Source organism: Lycium ferocissimum, chromosome 9 (genome assembly GCF_029784015.1).
Source record: "Lycium ferocissimum isolate CSIRO_LF1 chromosome 9, AGI_CSIRO_Lferr_CH_V1, whole genome shotgun sequence".
NCBI lineage: Eukaryota > Viridiplantae > Streptophyta > Magnoliopsida > Solanales > Solanaceae > Lycium > Lycium ferocissimum.
The window spans coordinates 25,694,575-25,715,024 of record NC_081350.1 but is presented as its reverse complement, the minus strand read 5'-3'; the positions used below and the strand labels follow the sequence as shown (position 1 = coordinate 25,715,024).

The following is a 20,450-nucleotide window of genomic DNA, read 5'->3' as shown; positions in this document are numbered from 1 at the left end:
TAAAGGTGGCGGCTTTATTCCCCTTCTCTTCTTTATCCATTCAAACCTCTTTTTAACATAAAATAAAAAACGTGTCAGTCTCTGGAGGATGGATGACACGTGTCAATACCCCACTACTTCCTCTACATATTTTTATGTGACCCCACTCTGAAAAAGGTCTTTCCTCACAGACTCCGTCTCCCAACTTCCGCATTCTACTTCGAATTCTCCATCACTCATAAAAGTAAACTTCTCTCTTCTCTTTTTTTTTTTTTTTTTTTTTTTTTTTTTTTTTTAGAAAAAAATAATTTCAAAAAAGAAACCTCTCTATATCTGTGTGATTTTTCCTAGTGCAAAATTATGTGCTTCTTTCCTTGTTACATTCTGTGATATGTATCTATTTGTTTATTTGGTTTTCTATATTTTTTTGTCTGTTTTGGTGAGTAGGTAGGATTGGGCTTGATAAATTGACTGTATTTAGTCTCTTGTCTTTGTTTCCAGTTAATATTGAGAACCATTTATAGATTTGTGCAAAACGTGGTTCTGAGTCTTTTACTCTTTTGTGGAAAATGTACTTGTATAGGACAATTAGTTATTTATAGCAATTGCCGACCTCTGTAAAAGTCATACTCCCTCCGTCCCAAATCCCAATTTATATGAGTGTATTTGACTTGACGTGAAGTTTAAGAAGGAAAGAAAGGCTTTACTTTGTCGAGTCATTGGTACTTGTGTGGATGTAAATCATTTCATTAAGGGTAAATGAGTATTTTAAAATTAAATTGTCACTAAATATACAAATACAAATGTATCATTCTTTTTAGTACCAATTTTTTGAGATTGACTAAAAAGGAAAGAGTGTCATATAAATAGGGACGGAGGGAGTAATTAGTTTGTCATTATTATAAGGCTGAAATTTATCTTAAGATGTTGAAATAACAGAAAATTAAGCATGCCATGTGTCTGATATTCATTTAAGCCTTTTGGGATGTCCAAAAATTGACTTCGTTGAAAACCATGAAAGTCTTAAAATGTGGGAGCTTTTGAAAACAAAGATTCATCAAGGCTCTCCGGTAAGGCTAGTATAGTGCTCTTCTAGCTGATATAGTATCAACCTGTGAAGAAATATCTTGGGATTTTAATTAATAGATTAAATGACAATATGTGAATAAGGACCATAATGTCAACTGTCAAGCCTGCGGTTATTGTTGCGGTAACTCGTGAGGACTTTCCTTCGATGCATAAGTGTCTCCGTTCGTGCCTTTTTAGTCTTCGAGAAGAGTCCCTTTATAAATTAAATTTTGATTCATCATATATGCAGTGATGCTTTTGGATTGTTAATTATTACCCATCTTGCAGCACCTATTTATGTTATTAAATCAGTACGCCTTCATACCAAATATTGAATCCACTAATAGTAAATATTACTAAAAGGTCAACTGGATTTCGAAAATGTATCTTCATAGTTATTTCAATGTTTGCACTATTGAAGTAATTAGTGAATGTCTAATTTACTTTCTTGCTTGCATCTGATGGATCTTGGGAAAAATAACAAATTTACATTTAATATAGTGTAGTTGAAGGGGTGGAATGGAGCAATGATGACGACTTTTAACTGGTTGGCTTTATACCGAGATTGTTCTCAATTTGTCATATTTATCTGATACACTCTTATTGAAGACTGTAATCTGTTCACTCTTGTGAATTAACATCTATACCAGGAATTTGAGGACTTCAATATTTATGCAGATGACCTCCTTTTGACCACTTTTGGAAGTATAAATGGCACAGTTTCTTCAATTGGTCAACACTGTTTTGATCAAGCCTTTGTCACTGGTCAAATTCACTTGCTTCTTCGGTGTGAGAACGATATGCATTGTTATCCAAACCTGGACAGAGCTAGTGAGGGCTGCTATGGGTATTCATGCCAGCTTACTCTGGAGACTGATAATTTGGGCTATTGCTATTCTGTCCCTGCCTATAAGAAGTTTAACTGCTCTACAGAGGGAAAGGGCGGTGAGTTACATTTGAAAATTTTGTTGTATTTGCTTCTAGTGTTTTAGTTTCTTGGGTGTTTCTTCTGCGTGCTTTGTTTCCCCGTTTTGTATGTAGTGTTATATTGTGTTTATTCTATTGGTTCAAGAATTTATTCCTTCTCATATTCTGGTCTAACTCTTGTCAGTAAAAGACACGTGACGGACATTTTGCATATATGTACATATAAAAACGCCGTTACCCTTGTTTCCCTTCTTAATTACTTTTGAATGGGAGATGGGAGAACATAGGTATTTCTCCTGTAGTAGGTTCTTCAAGTGGAGATCTGAAGGCTTTTTTATTTCAGGATCTCATTGTTCTCATAGTTTTGCATGTACACTTTTATAACTCAAAAAACAGGGTTCTGAAATACGATGCTTGAAATTTAATTGTTGAAAACATTTAAGGCCCATTTGATGATGCTTTCAATAATTTTTTTCCTTGATAGAAACGAAAATTGGGCAAGGTAATTATTACCGAGCTTCTTTTGCTTTGTTAAAATTGTACGCTGCTTTGTTGGAATATGAGCCGCATGGCCCGCATCAACATCTCTTTTTTTTTTTAAAAAAAAAAAAAATTAAACCTTGCCTCCATTGATCATTGATGTGCAAAAAGTTACAATTGAGCTTGGCATCCCAAGCTTTGTACATGATCATTGAGTTGAGACTAAGTATCTAGTTCTATCCAAAAGGTTAGTTTTATAAGTGAGATCAAGGTGGTTCATATACAATAAGAGAGTGCTTTGTTTTTTTGTTCCTAAAAGATGGAAAATTCCATTTATCCATGCTGACGAAGTCCTTCACTTGTTGGGGCAGTTCAGACAGAGAGTTGAAAACTTGACTTTCATAATAACTGTAGCTTAGGGCAGCTAGCTTATCAGCTGGTTTATTGGCTTCCCTAAAGCAATGATTGATATTGAAGCCATGAGCTTCAACTAAACTCTGAATCTCTTTGATGCAGCTGTCAATTTTCCATTCACCTTTTATACCTTTAGCGAGCAAAAGTGAGTCCGTTTCTGCCAATGTTAACACAAGATTCCTATTGGCACATCATTTCAGACCATATAGCATAGCTGCTGCCTCTGCCATGTTGCTGGTGCCAGGACCTAGAGGGATAGAATAAGCCCATAGAATGAAACCCTGGCTATTTCTGATGAGTCCACCACCTCCACATCTCCCATGAATGCAACTACCATCACTATTTGAGTTCACTAGCAGCGCGGCGGGGGGGGGTTTGCGGTGGTCTTATCCATTTAACAATGGTGACAGTTTTTTGCTGAAGTGTGGCATCACAAGCTTGGCAAATGCTTTTCCAGTTTTGACCCAGGGTAGCTTTTCCAGTTTTGAAAGGAATATCCTTTTGCCAGATCTGTCCATCCACGGTATTGTTGTTCCTTTTTTGCCTGAGAAATTCCCAAGCTGAGCTAATAGTGAAATTTCCAGTGGTGGATGGAGTCCAAATGGCTTTGTCGTCTGAGTTGGGATCTAGAATGATCTTTCTATTTGTAATCTGATTTTTTATCTCCTCTGGTAGTAGGTTTTGGATGCAATTCCAGTCCCATTCCCCATCCTTGAAGACTTCATTTATCTTGATATTGCCCAGATGTGTGTCACTTGGCCCGAATTGAGAAAGGGGCCTCTGGTTGTGCCAAGTATCATGCCAAAAAGAGATCTCTCCCTTCCCAATTTCCCAGGAGATACTACTATCTACTCTGTCTCTGATGTTACAAAGGATTTTCCAGCTTTGGGGTTGTCCTTTGCTCCAATGGATGTTGCAAGGATGCTCAGAGTAGAAAAATTTAGCTTTCATGAAATCTGTCCATACTCCATAGAGTCTTTGATGTTCTGATGGTCCACCACTGTTTAGCTCTGAAGGCTTGGCAAGTGTCTGATAAGCTTCTGAAGTTTGCACCCCCTTCTTTGTATGGGAAGCACAAGTTTTGCCAGGAAACGCAATGGTGCTTCCCACCTGTATCCTGTCCAGACCAAAAAAATCTGTTAATATACAATTCTATAGACTCAATAGTACCTGATGGGGGGTTGACAGCAGCCAGGAGGTGGATAGGAAGAGCTAAAAGCACATGTCTAATAAGCACAGATCTTCCTCCAGTTGATAGAAATTTAGTTTGCCAGCCTCTGATTCGGCTAATAATCTAGTTGACAACGCCACTGTAGAAAGCATTTTTTTTCCCTTCCAGATATAAGGGGGCATCCAAGATATTTAATAGGAAATTCTTGATGCTCCATTCCAGTTATAAACTTCAGCCTGTTGATAGTAGCAATATTGGTGTTATCAGCCATAGCAAAGCAACTTTTCTCCTTGTTAATGAGTTGGCCAGACACCTCCTCATAGGTATTGAGAGTCTTCAAAATCAGTAACATCGACCTTTTGCTACCATTACAGAAAAGAATGATATCATATGCAAAGGTTAGATGATTTATCTTTGGTCCATTGTGATTCATGTAGAAACCTTTAAAGCTAGCAGAATTGTGTAACTTGTTGAGCATTTGAGATAGTAATTCAGCACTTAGGATGAATAAAGAAGGTGAAAGAGGGTCTCCTTGCCTCAAACCACTACTTGAGGTGAAAAAACCATGCCTTCCCCCATTCACAATGACAGAATACCAGTTATTAGCAATGTAGTTGTGGATAATATCCACCCACTGATCAGAGAATCCCATTTTTCTTAGCTAAGCATAGAAACTTCCAAGAGACTCTATCGTAGGCTTTGGTCATGTCTAGCTTTAAGACTACATTTCCTCCTCTGTTAGGTTTCTTTATGTCTTCAATGATTTCCTGAGCTAAGAGGATGTTTTCTGTAATAGCTCTACCTTTGATGAAACCACTTTGATTTTTGGAAATAATCCTGGGAAGTAAACTTGCTAATCTTGCATTTATCACTTTAGAAATCACTATGCTGGACGCATTGCAAAGGCTGATAGGTCTAAGGTCAGTGAATTTCTGAGGGTGCTCAATTTTAGGAATCATGATAAGGCAAGTGTGAGTTAAAAATTTGGGAAGCTTTGCACCAGACATAACTGACATTACTGCTTTGTGAAGATCAGTGGCAATTATGTCCCAAGCCTTTTGATAGAAATAGCCACTAAATCCATCCGGCCCAGGGCTACTATCAGTATCTATGGAGAATACACTGTCTTTGATCTCTTCAAGGTGGGAGTGGCAGTGAGCATAGTATTATCTTCCTCAGAAATACAACTTTCAAGGCAATTGAGAGCCTCATACTCTAATTTTCAACTTCCTCTTTTACGAAGAAACACCTCATGAATGATGAACCACATAAATTAATAATTGAATCATCCAAATGAGTAGCACTCTCAATTTTGTAAGACCAGGACATAAGGTGTTCAAAATCCAAGTCAACATTTATGCAGAACTCTGTGTTAGTTGTCGAGAGATACAAATTCGTTCCCCATCAAAGATCTCTTGCATTTAGCAAGGCAGGTTTCTCCATTCAAGCCTTTCCAGTAAATAAATTGTGGTTTATTACTTTATTAGGATATTATTTGGTGCAAGAAGGACAGTATAATGGTTTTCTTATATCTTCATAAATATCTCTTATGTCTATTTAATGATATGTCTTAAATTGATATAGCTTTTAGCCTTCATTTTGAGGAGTTATTGTTTGACTTACTTTAAGCACCTGACTTGAGTACGATACAAGTGCAGCTGGAGATGCATCTGCAAGAACTGCAAACCGAGTTTGAGAACCTTGTCTGGGAAAGGAAGCAACTTGAGAATAAAATACAAGTAGCCATCAATGATAAAAGGATATTGCAGGCCATGTTAGCAGAACTTGAGGATGAACATGACGAGGCCATCGTCAAAATTGAGCAATTGGAGGACCAGGTAAAAGAAAAAGTTCCACGTTTCTTTCTATACTTACTGATCAAATCTGTGTTTATATACTGGGTAGGAGTTTGTTCAAAGGAGACTTCTCATGTGTGCCTAAGTACATGTCACTTTGGAATTAGAGAAGTTTCCATGTTACCACTTCTAGAGTCCATTCTATACCTTTTTGCAACTACAGGAATACTTTTTTATTCTTCATAAACTTAAGTGTTCTTGTTCCAGTGTTGAGGTATTTCTTGTTGTCTGTGTGGTTCAATAGAGAATCTAAAAAGCTGATTACCTGTGTACCTCTAATCTGTGGAAGAGTAAGTGACTGTTTCCTTAACTTCACTTTAGCCGTTCAGATGATAATGAAAGGCAGTGCAAGAATAGAAGGAAAAGCAAGCGGCTTACTGGTTTGTCCCATGTTTCCATGGGAAGGTTTTGAAGAAATAGATGCATTTAGAACTGTGTGACTTGAAGAAAGGGAAACCCTGTTAGGAGATCATTTGCATGATTTCTTGGATTTTGGGACCAGTTGTATCAAACTTTCCAGTATTTTGTCACGAAAGTGCCACGTCTTGATTTAACTGAGTAAGGAGAGGAGCTGATTCATAGACAAAGGATCACTTGTTTTGGATGAGATGCCATAGTGTAAGAAGGTCTTTGTTTGCAAAGGTGACTTTCCTGCTTTTCTTTATGAGGGAGAGCTTGCTACATTCAGATCTGTGTGTCTCAGGGTATTGGATGGATAATGGTTATTTATAAATACAGGGATTCAAGAATGAGAATAAGAGCAGTGTGATCATGGTGACCGTTCAACATTCTCCAAATGGTGCTAGGTGGTTAGTTAATCTAAAGAAAAAAGGTGAAAGGAAGGATAGCATTCTATGAATAAGCTGTATTTTCCAGCAACAAAGCAGTAGAAGCTTCAGAAAAAGTTCTGTAAATCACATTGTAATTATATACTCTGATGAATTGAAGGAGAATAAGGTGCTTGCTAGATGTTATGGCTGTATTCTCGTTAGGGTAATTCTAAAGAATGTTTAAAAATAAAAATAAAAACGAGGAAGAAGGAGACAGGAACAGGAAGGAGAAGAAAACCTTCCATTACTTGACTTTTAAGGCATGATCGAAAATATATAGGGAACGTTTAAAGAAACTTTTGACCAACTACCTTGTGCATTTACTCCAGATACATAAACAATATCAACTTTGTATAAGAGCTTGGACCCAACCAAAAGCCATTGATACTTGTTTGAGAGACTAATATTTCCTTCTTGTTCTCTTGCTTTCACAGCATCACTTCCACACGGTATTGCGCCTAAAAGTCCTCCCAAATAGCACTTTACTTTTTTTTTCTTCTCCGAGATTGCCAATTGCCCAATTCCACAGTTATATTCTTGATGTTGAATCCTTAACCTTTTCCTATGAATCTCAACTGTCTTTGTACCTTTTCCTATGAATCTCAACTGTCTTTGTTTTTGTATTATGTGCAAAAATTATGTATCAAACTAATTGATGGGTACTTGAAGCTAAGACCTATTCAAATAAAACAGGTGAAGTCCATCCTAAATTTCCACAACAAAATATTCGTTCTGTGACATGAGGCTCCAGCTAAGTTGCGCGGACTCTTCGTTTTTTATGCCGCTCCCGTATCGACACAGTACGGGTGTGGGTGCGGGTGCGGATGCGGGAGTGGGAGCGGGAGCGGGATATGTCTCGGATATGGTCAACCAACTTCGGATACTTTGACCGGAGTCCATGGACAGATTTGGGTGGAAAATTGAGATATTGATTTCTCAAAATGAAAGATAAAACAGATTTAAGACATGGGAAATGACATACCTTCAATATTATAGTCCTTTTGTCTCATATTCGTTGCTTCATGTTTCGGGCCAAACAGAGAGAAATCAAGAATTCAAGGGGTCTTTTCTTTATAACTTTATTTTTATTATTTTGAATTTTCTTAGCCGAATCCCCGCACCCTTATCCATACCTGGATCCGCACCCCCGAATCTTAAAATTTATATTTTGCCAAATCCGACACTTGGATCCGTAACCGTACCGGATACCCGAGCAACTTAGGGCTCCAGTATAAAACTTTGAAACTATACCAGATGTGAGTGTTTAGGACCAGAGTTGATTTTGGCTTAAACCCGCAAGGATGGCTCAGTTGGTTGAGCATGGGGCTTGTCTCTCCCGTGTGGTTTGCGGGGTTTACCCTGTGCGCACCCAAAGGGTAGCGGTTGTGGGTTCCCTTGTCGTAAAAAAAAAAATTAAAAAAAAAGGAGTTGATTTGGCTCATAGTGAGGCTGTCAAGAGATACAGGAGACCTTTGGTGATTTTTTAATTGCTCATCTAATTTGTTTGCTGATTTTTTCCCTCATGCATTTGTTTGAAGTCAGACAATGCAGCTTATACACTCAAAAATCTTTTATATACTGTTGGAAAGTTACGCCATTCTGTTAATTGTTGAGTCAATGCAACTACGCTTAGAATTACTGCTTTGAATTACTTCTGGATATCGGTTTCTTAAGTTTTTCTGTTTACCCTGCAATTTTGTGGGTAATGAGTGGAGGTCACAGTTTCGGTTTTTAAGGACTAACATTTTTCTGTTCAGATATGTATTTCTGCTACTTCAAAAAAGTTGGATCTTTATTAAGAGAGATATAGCGGTATATTATTGGTCACAGATTTTTTTTTTTATTTTTTTTTTTCGAAACTGGTAACTATATTGGTCACAGAAAATTGGTAGCTTCGACATTTTTTATAATGTTTCTCTTAAGTTCCAATTTTTCCTCTGTTCACGATACTGCTATTTTTGAGACAGAAAAGTTTGAACTTTGTATTTGATGTGATAGCTTCAGGATCTGAAGGTGGAAAATCAACGATTGAACGAAGTTCATGGTAAAGCACTTTCGGAGCAAAGAGACCATTTTGATGGCCAAAGTTATAGCGGTGCTGTTCCATTTTGGAGATCAAGTGGCATTGAGAGCGTAGCCATAGACCAGGAAGGACTGAAAGAAAATAAAAGCAAAAGTGGAAGTATGAACCATGATTTTATGGGAGCCAGATCCTCTCGAGATGTCAAGCTTGAGGATTTCGACACGAGAGATGTGCTACACCAACGAAGGGATCTAGCTTTTTCCCAGACCCTTTTTAGTGCAATATTATCGCTCTTAGTTGGAACGATTGTATGGAAAGCTGAAGATGCATGCATGCCTCTAATCCTCGCGTTATTTACTGTCGTTGGCATGTCATTGTGGAGCGTGGTCCAGTTCTTCTCAACCATTAAAAACAGACCCGCCTCTGATGCAGTTGCTCTCTTGAGCTTCAACTGGTTTTTACTTGGAACGCTAACGTATCCTACGTTACCAAGAATCACTCCTGTAGTTGCACCAGTGTTATGGGCTCTCTCAGACAGGACTGTGGAGCTGCTAGGTTTCTAATCTAAGTTTTTGGTCCTCTGGATGCTTGTAAAGTAGATGTTTGTAGAAATGTTTTTTTTTTTTTTTTCTTTTTTTTTCTTTTTTGGTCTGTCTTGTGAAATTCCTCTGGAACGCATTGGCGTATGGAAGAGTTTGGTTTTGCTTAAATAGTTGTTATGGATAATAAGTAAATGCATAATATTCGTCTTGGCAAGTATAAATTTGAAGTAATTAAATGGCACGACTATCTTGTACATTCTTGTAATGGACTTAGAGCAACTATGATTTTTTTTTTTTTTAATTGGGACAGAATATAACTTATGAGATTGTATAGGAGTACACGAAATTAGTCCTCTAACGAGCACCTTTAAGTCAGCAAGGCAGCTGCTCCAACGCCTTTTTACAATGAGGAGGTACTTCAGGAGCATAATATGTCACATATCTATAGAAACTAAAACCTAAGCAGAAGCTCAAAGCCAAAGCTCTAACTAATAATTCTACGTTCAGCATGTAACAAGAACCTGCATTACTATCCCAACAATACGTCTATTCCACCAATGTCATATACTACGTGCAAGAAGTGGGCAAATCTATAGAAATATGTGGTGCAGCCTAGCAGTAGAGCGAGGTACTTATAATTGAACACCAAAAGATGCAAGCCTGCCGCAGTTATCATAGAAATCACCTCGATCATAAATTTCGCTTTTGCACCAATTAACTGGAAAGGCATGTCGCGATGCCAATAAATAACATAGAATAGCGCGATCTGATGAACTATGAAGTCACCCAACGGGACAATCACTAAGAGAACTGAGAACATCGTGGATAGTACTTGTGGGTCACCCATTAATTTTACGAAGGCAGTACCCATGCAGATCAAGGGAAGACTACTAAAATAAAGCCACCATGTGTCATTAGGCACTATGAAACCACTACGACCAGGTGATGGAATCACCCTCTTAATCTTGTTAAAAATAGAAACCATCAACCTATAACAGTTTAAAAGACGGGAAACGAATAGTCTGTTTGGCCAAGTTTATTTTTCTTCAAAAGTACTTATTTTTCTTCAACAGTACTTATTTTTTCCAAAAGGTGCTTATTTAAAAAAGTGGTGTTTGGCCAAGTTTTTGAGTGAAAATAAGTACTTTTGGGGAGTAGCAAAAATAGTTTTTCACAAGCTAAAAAAAGTAGTTTTTCCGCATAAGCACTTTTTTTTAAAAGCACTTTTTGAAAAAAGTACATTTAAAAGCTTGGCCAAACACTGATTGCCGCTCAAAGGTGTTTTTTAAATTAATTGGCCAAACACAAACTGCTTCTCACAAAAAATACTTTTCAAAATAAGCTGATTTTAAAAGTTTGACTAAAGAGACTAGAAGAAAATTCTTTTTTTCCGCAAAAGGTGGTAATAAGAAGATAGGTAGAACACTCTTAACAACCATAATGATCTTGTTGCTGACGGGGAAGACTCTTCAAGAAAACTTAGTCTTGCAGAGGAAACACTAAAAGAACTACTCCCTCTGTCTCAATTTATGTGATATAGTTTGACTTGACACGGAATTTAAGTAAAAAAAAGGAAGACTTTCGAAACTTGTGATTTAAAACAAGTCATAGATACCTGTGTGGTTGTAAATCATTTCATTAAAAGTAAAAAATGAAGTTTCAAGTTAGATTATTTCTAAATATAGAAATGTATCATTCTTCTTGAGACAGACTAAAAAGAAAAGCACATTACATAAATTGGGACACAGGGAGTATTACATAAATGCTTATTCTTGTCGTCTCACAACAATAATCAGCTGAAGGTTCAAAAGGAGCTGCTTGATATTGCAGCAGCTGTGAAGATTTTGATTTAATCAAAGCCTTGTAGAGGGCAAAATGAAAAGTGATTTAATATAAGCCAGTGATATTACTAGAACGAAAGGTCTGATCTAATTTAAAATCAAACATGATAATTAGATTTAAATTATTTTTTTCAGTTTTCCACCAGATGTCCGGTACCTACATTGCAGCCACACTAAATCCAAATTCCCGCCAGAAAGTCCCGTATAGGGGTAAAAACGCTCCCTAACAAGTGTAAAATTTTGATACGATGAAGAAAGTATCTGGTGATAGATACAATAAGTTAGTAGTAATTAGTTATATCATTTACTTTATTATGATCTCCGCATGATGATCCTCCTATAACTTGCCTGCGAAATAGACCGACTCAATGCTATTTCAATAAAAAGCAGCTGCAATAACAGCTCAGATAATTTCTTCTAATAATCTAATCATCTGTGCATGACAAACTCAAGAGGCCTTCATATTTTGGGGATATTTCCTTGCATAGCAGTGAGTGAGCGAAGGCAGCTTCAATCATGTAATTCAACAGAATTTGAGAAGTTAAGATAAACATTAACCTAAGTCAATTACCAGAGAAAGATAAGTTCATATTCATCCTTCAGATAATCCTCTGCTTAGCACTTTTCAAGGATTTTCTCCATATTGATACTTCTCTCTCAACATTTGAAGAAACAAAGATTCTAAGGCTACTTAAAATCGGGGCGAAGAAGTAGACAGACAAAAGAAGTAGGCTGCAATAATATACTATGAGTAGCTAGCATCCCACCTAAGGACCAGCAGGATCACCATAGACTAGGTAGATTTCTACTACATAAATGTATGTACATTCCATTATCCATTAAAGTTTCTGGCTATTTCAGATAGGAAGTGATCCTGATGATGGATTATTGAATCTCAAACTTCCAGCAAAAAGATAAAGTTACTCCCAAAATCACTTATTCTGTGCCACAGAGCCCTCAGCTTTCATCTACATGAAAGCAAAAGTTAGTCAGTACGACATACAAGAGAGAAATTACAGAGAATAGAAAATAGATTAGCCAAGACATCAATGAAATTACAGAGAATAATGCAAACAAGGAAGACTTTTGAGTTACATATTCCACTATATCAAATGCCAGACTTTGAGTCATGATCTAGAGAACCATCAACTAGCAGATAATGCAGCAATTAGAAGAATGACGCTATGGTAATTGAACAGAAATTTAACTTTACTGCATGATGTTGGTGATGTCACACCAGGGTTTTGAGCAACATGACTTCTTACCCACCGCAAAAACAAGAGAACTTTTTAGTCTTTTGATCTTAGATGTCCAACATTAGAAGTTTTGAGTTGTGTTCAATTTGCATACTAAACATTGACATTGGAGACGGAACAAAACGTACCGTATGTCATTGACATTTGGAGAACAAAAGGTACTGAATATCATAAGCAGAAAAGTGAACCTTGCATTCCTTCGTCATAGAGAATTTACATACAAGAAATTAAACAGTCAGACTGATCTTAACGAAACTCCATAAAAGCAAGAAGAAAATTGCACAAGTCTCTGCTCAAACCATTCTGGTCTTTGCGGATAGAGTTAGTCGTCGCTAAATTAACTGATTCACATCCTCATTATCTTTCTGAGCTCTACCACCTACGGTTGTATTGTATGTTGTGTAGACTTAACAAGAATGGCTAAGCATTGGAACCATTTAAGTTCCTTATTCAGCAAGAATCCTGTTCTATATAGATCTCTCCATCTTCAACCAAGACTGAGTTCAATCACTTGTCCTCGTCACTTCACAATAATTTTTATGCTAGACATGTCTCCAGGCTAAGCTAAGATTGATGTCAATAATTTTTATGCTAGACATGTCTCCAGGCTAAGCTAAGATTGATGTCAATATACGCATGATAGATTTCTGAGATGACGAAACAAATCCACGCACCATTAGTGGACATCTATCCAACCACACTTATCACCAAAATCTTCTTCTTCCTCCTCAAGCGTGAATAAAATGTTAACCAATGATCAAGAAGTAGGAGCGTCCATTCACGTCACCTGCGACGCACGATCAAGTTCTGCCTTTAATGTGAAGCAGAATGGCAAAAGGCATCACCCAGGTTTGACACTTGGGGTGTGTTTGGTATGGAGGAAAACATTTTCTCCAATTTTCCCATGTTTGGTTGGGTCACATTTTTGGAAAACATTTTTTCTAGGAAAATAAGTTCCTTAAAAATGAGGAAAACGATTCCCAAGTTCCATAAGTGACATTCCACACCTCCTCATTCTCCAACACACCCCCTCCCACCCCCATAGCCCCACCTCCACCACTCCCACACCCCTACTCTCCACCTCTACCCATAGTGTGGGACTTTTTTTTTTTTTTTTTTTTTGATAAGTAAAGTCATTTATTAATCTGGTACCAAGCTGGTACATATGTAAAGTACAGAGCAGAACTACATAACTAACATCAGTCACACTACATATTACCCCCTAAGAAATATAGAAATTTCAAATAATGATCCCTCCTATCTAGAGTTCTATTCGAACACCAAAAGAATAGGTTTTCGATGCATTTGTTCTTGACTCTAGGAATCTGCACCATCTTTCCTTCAAAGCATGCCTTATTTCTTTCCAACCAAACAGTCCACAGTATACAGATGGGAATTGTCCTCCATATCTTCTTCAGTTCTCTTTCAAATGCTTTTGGGACAATATTTTCTGCTCACTTACCGAACACCAGAAACTAAGTAAGAAAATCACTTACTTTTCAAGAAAACCTTTTTCGTGGAAAACATTTTCCTTCATATCAAACACACCCACATGCTGTTCAGCTGTTGGTGTCACTTAATAACCAGATTAACCTACCAAACCACTGCTGAAGAGCTTATCGATTTTTAAGTTTCTATTTTAGCTAATGAAAATATTGTCTCCTTGCCTACTCTTACGTGATGGCATGTTCAGTTCAATGATAATGTTGGCAAGGCCACTGCCACTTTGTATACCTTATTGGATACCCCCAGCCTCTAGCCTAAGAGCTCCTTTAACGCACTATCAGCCGCCTAATAAGTAGAAATTAGTCTGCATCCTCAAACTTTTTAAGTATTAGTTATTGTGAGAGATTTTCTGGAGTAGATAGCCATTGGCTTTGACTGCATGTCTCAAGACTATGTTGAATAGATTCTTTATCCAGTGAAAAGATGATTCATGCAACCTTTATACCAAACTGTAAGCCTGACAGATAGAAAGGGGTTAACACTTGGTTAGGACAAGTAACAAAAAGATGCCACCATTATTCCAGTAATTGATACATTTATAACTTCAAACCTACAAATGTGGTCCTTAATTCAGACTACTAATAAGAAAGAGTATTACAAGACGATGTAGTTTCTTAAATTGATATATCGGTTAGCACAAACGATCAAGACATGGGGAAAAAAACAACCCAGCTGGAAAGCTTGAAGCTCACGTTCAAGCAACCGTCCCAACCCTATCTAGGAACAAGGAACAGGAGCACGAGTAGCACAACCTGAACCACCATTTCAAAGACCACCACATGCACACTACATGACGGAGGTACCAATAGTGTTCTCATGCCATCACCTCTCATCAACGTCAACTATCAGTCTATCACGAATTGAAGGATTGATTAACCTATGCACCCATTGACTCCGTTACATTAAGGGTCAACTCATAAGCTATAAAAATTGTTAGAAGTGACCTACCAAAAGCAACAACTGTATAGCTATGAAAACCATATAGAGGACCCAGACACATAATTGATTTGAATATTTTACAACTCGTCGAGGCCCTCAATCATAGTCCTTGTCTTTTGCTCATCAATTTGGCTTTGGAGTTAATTCTCCCCACAAGCATTGGGCGTGGTTATCAAAATCTGTTTCCCCTTTTTTAGTCAAAAAAGAAGCAGACAAGATATCTAAATTCACAATGACAAAGTTCGTTTCTAGTTCAACAACAAGACGAGCATCGCTAGTCAATTCTGAAGGAAGGGAGAGAGACACAGCTTCACATGGATCATCAGCCCCCTTTTCTTGTTAGTGATAGGACTGAGATGGATCATTAACATGTTTACCAAAAACGCTAAGCTAGTTCAATATTTTCCCTTTCACCTATTGCTTGGTTGCAACTTAAGAAAATGGTTTCCTTCTTTTTCTTTTATAAAAAAAAAACATGATATATACCATAATGGCCCTACTAGTAACTGCACAAAGTACTAATCTCAATCCCTCGCACAACAGCTTAAAGAAGAAGACCCACATTTTAAAGTGTGCTAGAAAACTACGAATAGCAGAGATAGGTTAGTAAATATATATGTTTTATAATTAAGTCATCTGTATCCACTTCTAGCATTCCATTACCAAGAACTAAATAATGAAAGCAATGAATGTCACAGAACAGAAGAATCAGTAATTACCGCATTGCGCCACTGTTTGTCACACCAGCTTTTAGTAGACATCAAGGCATTAACTAAATCTGCCTCCATGGATGTCGTACTTCTATCAGGTTCACGCACCTCAGTGTAATAAGCCTCATAGCCCGTAACATGAGACAATTGTATTGACAAAAGATCACGAGCTAAATTTGATAGGGCAGGATATCTGGGGCTTGCAGCTTTCCACCAACTCAACACATCAAAGTTCTTGGTCCAAGGGAAAATAGGTTCTTCCAGATAGCAGTCAAGTTCTGATTTTGGTGGCTGACTAGTTGTTTGGATGAATTTGCTAAACTCATCTGAACAGTCAAATCCAAAACTAGGGTCATCAAGAACTTCTACCGGTTCAAGAAGATCTTCACCCGTATCAAATTCATCAGAAATGAGATCTTCACCTGTATCAGAATCGTCAGAACCTGAATCGCTCAGAGGATACTCCATTGAGGACTTGTCCACCACATAGTCATTGAAAAGGCTTCGGATGGCCTCCAAGATAGATGGTAGCGGTGAATGATCATTACCTCCATACTTCAAGAAACAGAACTCTAAGTACTTCACTTTGTAGCGTGGATCCATAATAGTAGCTAGAGCCAACACCAAATACATGTTCCTCCAATACTCGCCAAACTTTTTCAGCATACTATTGGCTAAATTTCCAGCAAATTCATCTGAACTAGCGGAATCTTTCATCAGATTAAATCGAAGCTTATTAAGATTGTGGAAGTAGAGGCCTGCAGTGGGTCGTTTTGCCATAAATAACACTTGTGCTGCATTATAGACATGTCCTACAAGCTTACATACTCCTCTAACTTTCTCCCACTCTTGGGGAGAAGGTATATCATAACCCTTATAATCATCTGTTTTCAAGTATTCTCCTTTAGCCTCTAACTCCAATGCTTCCTGTAGTTTAAGAAATGTCACATTCCACACTGGTAGTGATCTTCCCCAACATACAATCAGACGAATGTGACTGATTAAATCATCTATCATCCCAAATGCTTTGTTCACCAATGAACTAAACATGTCAGCACAACAAGATACACGAAACAATTGTCCGTCTAGCTGGAGTGTTTTCTTCTCAAGAAGATTACTTTTAATGGCATCAACAGTCTCATCAATGTCCAGATAGCTATGCACAGTGACAGCACATATATTATCTTCAATACCAAAATCCAAAAGACACTGAATCGTCTCGCCAACATAGTCGTCATACGCATCAAAAGACCTAAAGCTAATAACCCAACTTCTTAGCTTCCAGTCTTCATCAATGAAATGAACTCTTAAGCAAATGAAATCAAAATAAGTTTCCTCAAAATCTGAGGTAGGCCAGTAGCTAAAGTCATTGAATTTGTTATATGTTAGCCTCTCAACTGAGAGGCTAACTCGTCCATTCAAGCTTTGCAAAGTTTCTTTAACTTTTGCTTTGTCTTCCTCATACAATTCCAAGCAATACCGTGAGAGAATGGCAGATGAAGGACGAAATTTTGGATTAAGATAGGCAATAAATTTTTTGAAGTGCACATTTTCTATTGACTTTGGAGATGCACCGGCTTGACAGAAAAACTTTGCCATAGCACGATAAGCTGTTTCTTCCATGATAGCATGCTCCTTCCCAAGATTACTACTGCCCACATCCCTGAGATTTGCATTTCTTGGTCCACAGTCATGACTTTTCCCCTTGGTTGGTACATCTAGAAAACAAAATAAAGAACCACTTAAAGCAATGTGGTTTGAGGGATTATGAAAAACAATGCCAACATAAAGTTCCGTACAAAATAATAGTGTTTGGATGAAATATTAGGAAATAATCTCTGAATAACTTATGCAGCTTTTGGTTGGCCATATAAGAAAAAAAACAATCCCGCATAACTAATGTAACATTTGGATGAAATATTAAATATAACCACACTAATTTATGTAGAAATTTATATAGTAATTTATACGGGATAAACAACAACAACATACCCAGTGAAATCCCACAATGTGGGGTCTGGGGAGGGTAAAGCGTACGCAGACCTTACTTTTTACATTATACGGGATAGAATGTAAAAAATAAATTTGTATTAGCAATACAAAGATAAACGTATTTAAAGACAAAAAAGTAGTAAAAAATAAGTAATCCCTACATTATATTCCCTGTATTACTATTCACCACACAATAAGTCCTACATCATTTCAACGAAAATAATCACTTCTATTCTTATTCGCAGCAAAAATAATTCTTGGATTAGTATGTTGTTGTTGTATTGTTGATAACTAGTATGTGAACCAAATGACCTATTAATGAGCAGTAAAAAACAGTGGAAGACAAATAAATCAAGTAAAAAAGGAGAAGAATGAAACCAGATCCAGCAAAGAAGTCACAGAGTGTTTTTTTCCGCTTTGTGTTGGTCATTTTCCGGCTAAACTGCACATGAGATAAATCAAATTAGAAGGTTTAAGCATATATGATGTCAAATTGTCAGAGATTTAGGTACAGTATCAAAATTCGCCCAAATTGAAAGTTCTTTTCTTCAATTTTCTTCTATTTCAGACAGTTTTGCTGTGGAATTTTATCCAAAGATCAAATATGTTACATCACTGTGGCATGACCCGATTCCAGTATATCTATCGAATTCTGCTATGGATATGACATGGGCACTTTCAATTTTGAGCAAATTTTAGTGTATTCTGGAAAATCTATATGTAGTACCACTACTCGTGTTCATCCATTTTGACGTGAGTACGTCTAAGCAGATGAAGAGTTCCTTTAAAACAAAATCAATTCCTCGATAAACACTACTTAATTTATTAAGTTAAAGTTCAAAGCTTTTATTGTACTGCAAATCAGTCTGAAGATGAAGTAATTAAATTCCCTTGAGTAACATACACATTCTAAAGTTAAAAATGTCCAAAAAGTCAAGATGGAAGTATGGAATCCACAAACAAAGGCCACCATAAAGTATTGACTTAGCATGCTGTATCGATTCCTTTTACTGTTTCACACTCTATCCATTAAAAAATTACGGGACACATTCTATTTTTTTAAGAGTCGCGTAAATATCATTTAAAACACTAGCAATCACTAATTATATTTAAAACAGAAAAATCATTTATTCCGAAGTTACACCAAAATCATATAAGCTCATATCAAGAACATATCAATTAGCTAAGCCTCAACACCAGGGGCGGATGCAGTAAGAGGCCAGGGTGTTCACCCGAACACCCTGGACAAAAAATTACAGTGTATATTTAGGGTAAATTTTCTGTGTTCATGTACATATATTAACTTTTGAACACCCTGAACATATATTACAATGTATATTTAGGTCCAGTTATTTTTTCGAACACCCTGAGTGAAAATCCTGAATCCGCCACTGCTCAACACAAAGCTAGTTGGGATTGGCTATATGAATCAACTTAGATGATTCTTTATTGTTTAATTAGTCAACCTACCACAACTCTTCTTTATGCATTTTGTGCCATCTATACTTAGCAAAGTTTACATTGATGGAGTTATTTGCCAATATCAGTTAAAACTTCAAAATTTCAGAAAATAGCCACATAAAAATTACGATCAGATGGGTTTTACCCATTTGTTTTTTACACTTGAAATTAAAGTTAAAAAGATACAATCTTGAGGCCAAAAAGAAAAAAAAAAAATACAGGCTTGAGAGTTTAAGGGTGTGTTTGGTATTGAGGGAAACATCTACTTCCATACCAAACACACCCTAAAAGTGCTAATCAAGATTCAAATAAAGACAACTTATCAAAGTGATAATTTATGAAGAAAAAATATTACTACAGCCTAAAAAGATTTACCACTTTTTAAGTGTAGAACCCTAGGAAAAAAGTCTAAAAAGAGAGCATTAAGGACAAGATTTTATGCAAGAACATATAAACAACTTAAAGATTTTATTAGAATGAAGAGAGATGAGTAAAAGATTAAAACCTGCTTTTTTATGGAGAAAGAGAGGTTTGTTGCAAGATGAAGTTAGGGCGTCACGTATTTATACGAGTGAGTGTGACAGCTCCATTTTTGCCCGCCAAAATATGAGATAGCCCACAGCCCACATTAAAAAAAAAAAAAGGATTTTTACACTTATATAGCTGCACACCAAAGTAATGGCCTTTTTGATGTTCTCAGTGAAAGTACTCCTTGCTTCTGGGGACATTAATCCAAAGCTAGGGTACGGTCCATGCGCCGTTTTCAGCGTGAAACTTGATTTGATTATCTAAGGTATACATAAGATATTTGGCTAGCTAATGTAATTATTTCAGCGACCGGCCAAATGTGTAACTTGCCCAATAAAAAATGTCCACCTATTTCAGTAGGGCTGTTTTAAGTTCTTCCGGCATAAATTCAGAAACTACTTCTTCCTTTTCAAAATATTGGTCAATTCAATTAATCTTAGAAGCTAAATTAGATTAAATTCATTAAATATTTTAAAAGTTAAATTTAAATTTAATATTATAAATTATAATTCTTCTCATATCAATATAGTGAAAAAAATACCTTAAATTTCAGTTAAAGTTCAAGTAATTTAAATCTTGGAAAACATAAAGCAACAGGTATGTTGAGAAGAAAGTACATTATCGATAAAAAAAATTATATCTTTTTTTAATAAAATTAATGCTTTTATGCGAGAATTAGGAAATATTAATTGCTCAACTGCTCTTGGCTTTGGGGTAACAAAATTTTTAGGTTTTAAAAATTACTAAAACTTTGGGGTAAAAATCATGGTTCATTTTTCGAAAAAGAAACTTGTTCGTGTAACTATGGTGTCCCAGCCAACAACTTGCGGACCTCAGCTAATTTTATGAATTCGCGATTTTTTTAGTATGGGAAAAAAAAAAAAAAAAAAACTAACACAAAAAAAATAAAAAATACATAACTAGGTT

The 20,450-nt window shown here is 36.6% G+C and overlaps 2 protein-coding genes across 8 annotated transcripts; one reads left to right on the top strand and one right to left on the bottom strand.

Moving 5' to 3' along the window:
• On the top strand, positions 1 to 9,536 carry LOC132030013 (uncharacterized). Of its 5 annotated transcripts, none has more exons than XM_059419478.1 (4): positions 1 to 223; positions 1,726 to 1,992; positions 5,698 to 5,877; positions 8,730 to 9,536. In XM_059419478.1, exons 2-4 carry the CDS (start codon positions 1,759 to 1,761, stop codon positions 9,309 to 9,311), a joined length of 996 nt encoding a protein of 331 aa, XP_059275461.1. In that variant the 5' UTR covers positions 1 to 223; positions 1,726 to 1,758; the 3' UTR covers positions 9,312 to 9,536. The 5 variants fall into 5 exon arrangements, with proteins under 5 accessions (XP_059275461.1, XP_059275460.1, XP_059275458.1 ...); XM_059419477.1 differs by having other exon boundaries at positions 13 to 223; positions 1,698 to 1,992; positions 8,724 to 9,536; XM_059419475.1 differs by having other exon boundaries at positions 14 to 223; positions 8,724 to 9,536.
• A 2,142-nt stretch (positions 9,537 to 11,678) lies between these two features.
• On the bottom strand, positions 11,679 to 19,756 carry LOC132030011 (zinc finger BED domain-containing protein RICESLEEPER 1-like). 3 transcript variants are annotated; one of them, XM_059419473.1, is made up of 4 exons: positions 19,501 to 19,756; positions 17,913 to 17,976; positions 15,552 to 17,260; positions 11,679 to 12,099 (listed from the first exon to the last, which is right to left on the bottom strand). In XM_059419473.1, the coding sequence occupies exons 2-4, from the start codon at positions 17,962 to 17,964 to the stop codon at positions 12,064 to 12,066; spliced, it is 1,797 nt and encodes a 598-aa protein (XP_059275456.1). In that variant the 5' UTR covers positions 17,965 to 17,976; positions 19,501 to 19,756; the 3' UTR covers positions 11,679 to 12,063. The 3 variants fall into 3 exon arrangements, with proteins under 3 accessions (XP_059275456.1, XP_059275457.1, XP_059275455.1); XM_059419474.1 differs by lacking the exon at positions 19,501 to 19,756 and adding an exon at positions 18,262 to 18,635; XM_059419472.1 differs by lacking the exon at positions 19,501 to 19,756 and having other exon boundaries at positions 17,913 to 18,240.
• Between the last annotated feature and the right edge of the window lie 694 nt (positions 19,757 to 20,450).

Coding starts and splice junctions, on each gene's coding strand:
- LOC132030013 (XM_059419477.1), top strand. CDS start 1,759: ATGGCACAGTTTCTTCAATTGGTCAACACTGTTTTGATCAAGCCTTTG. Junction 1,993..5,697: donor CTCTACAGAGGGAAAGGGCG/GTGAGTTACATT, acceptor ATACAAGTGCAG/CTGGAGATGCATCTGCAAGA. Junction 5,878..8,723: donor TTGAGCAATTGGAGGACCAG/GTAAAAGAAAAA, acceptor TTGATGTGATAG/CTTCAGGATCTGAAGGTGGA.
- LOC132030011 (XM_059419473.1), bottom strand. CDS start 17,964: ATGACCAACACAAAGCGGAAAAAAACACTCTGTGACTTCTTTGCTGGA. Junction 17,261..17,912: donor TGACTTCTTTGCTGGATCTG/GTTTCATTCTTC, acceptor TTTGTTTTCTAG/ATGTACCAACCAAGGGGAAA. Junction 12,100..15,551: donor ACAAACAGTGGCGCAATGCG/GTAATTACTGAT, acceptor GCTTTCATGTAG/ATGAAAGCTGAGGGCTCTGT.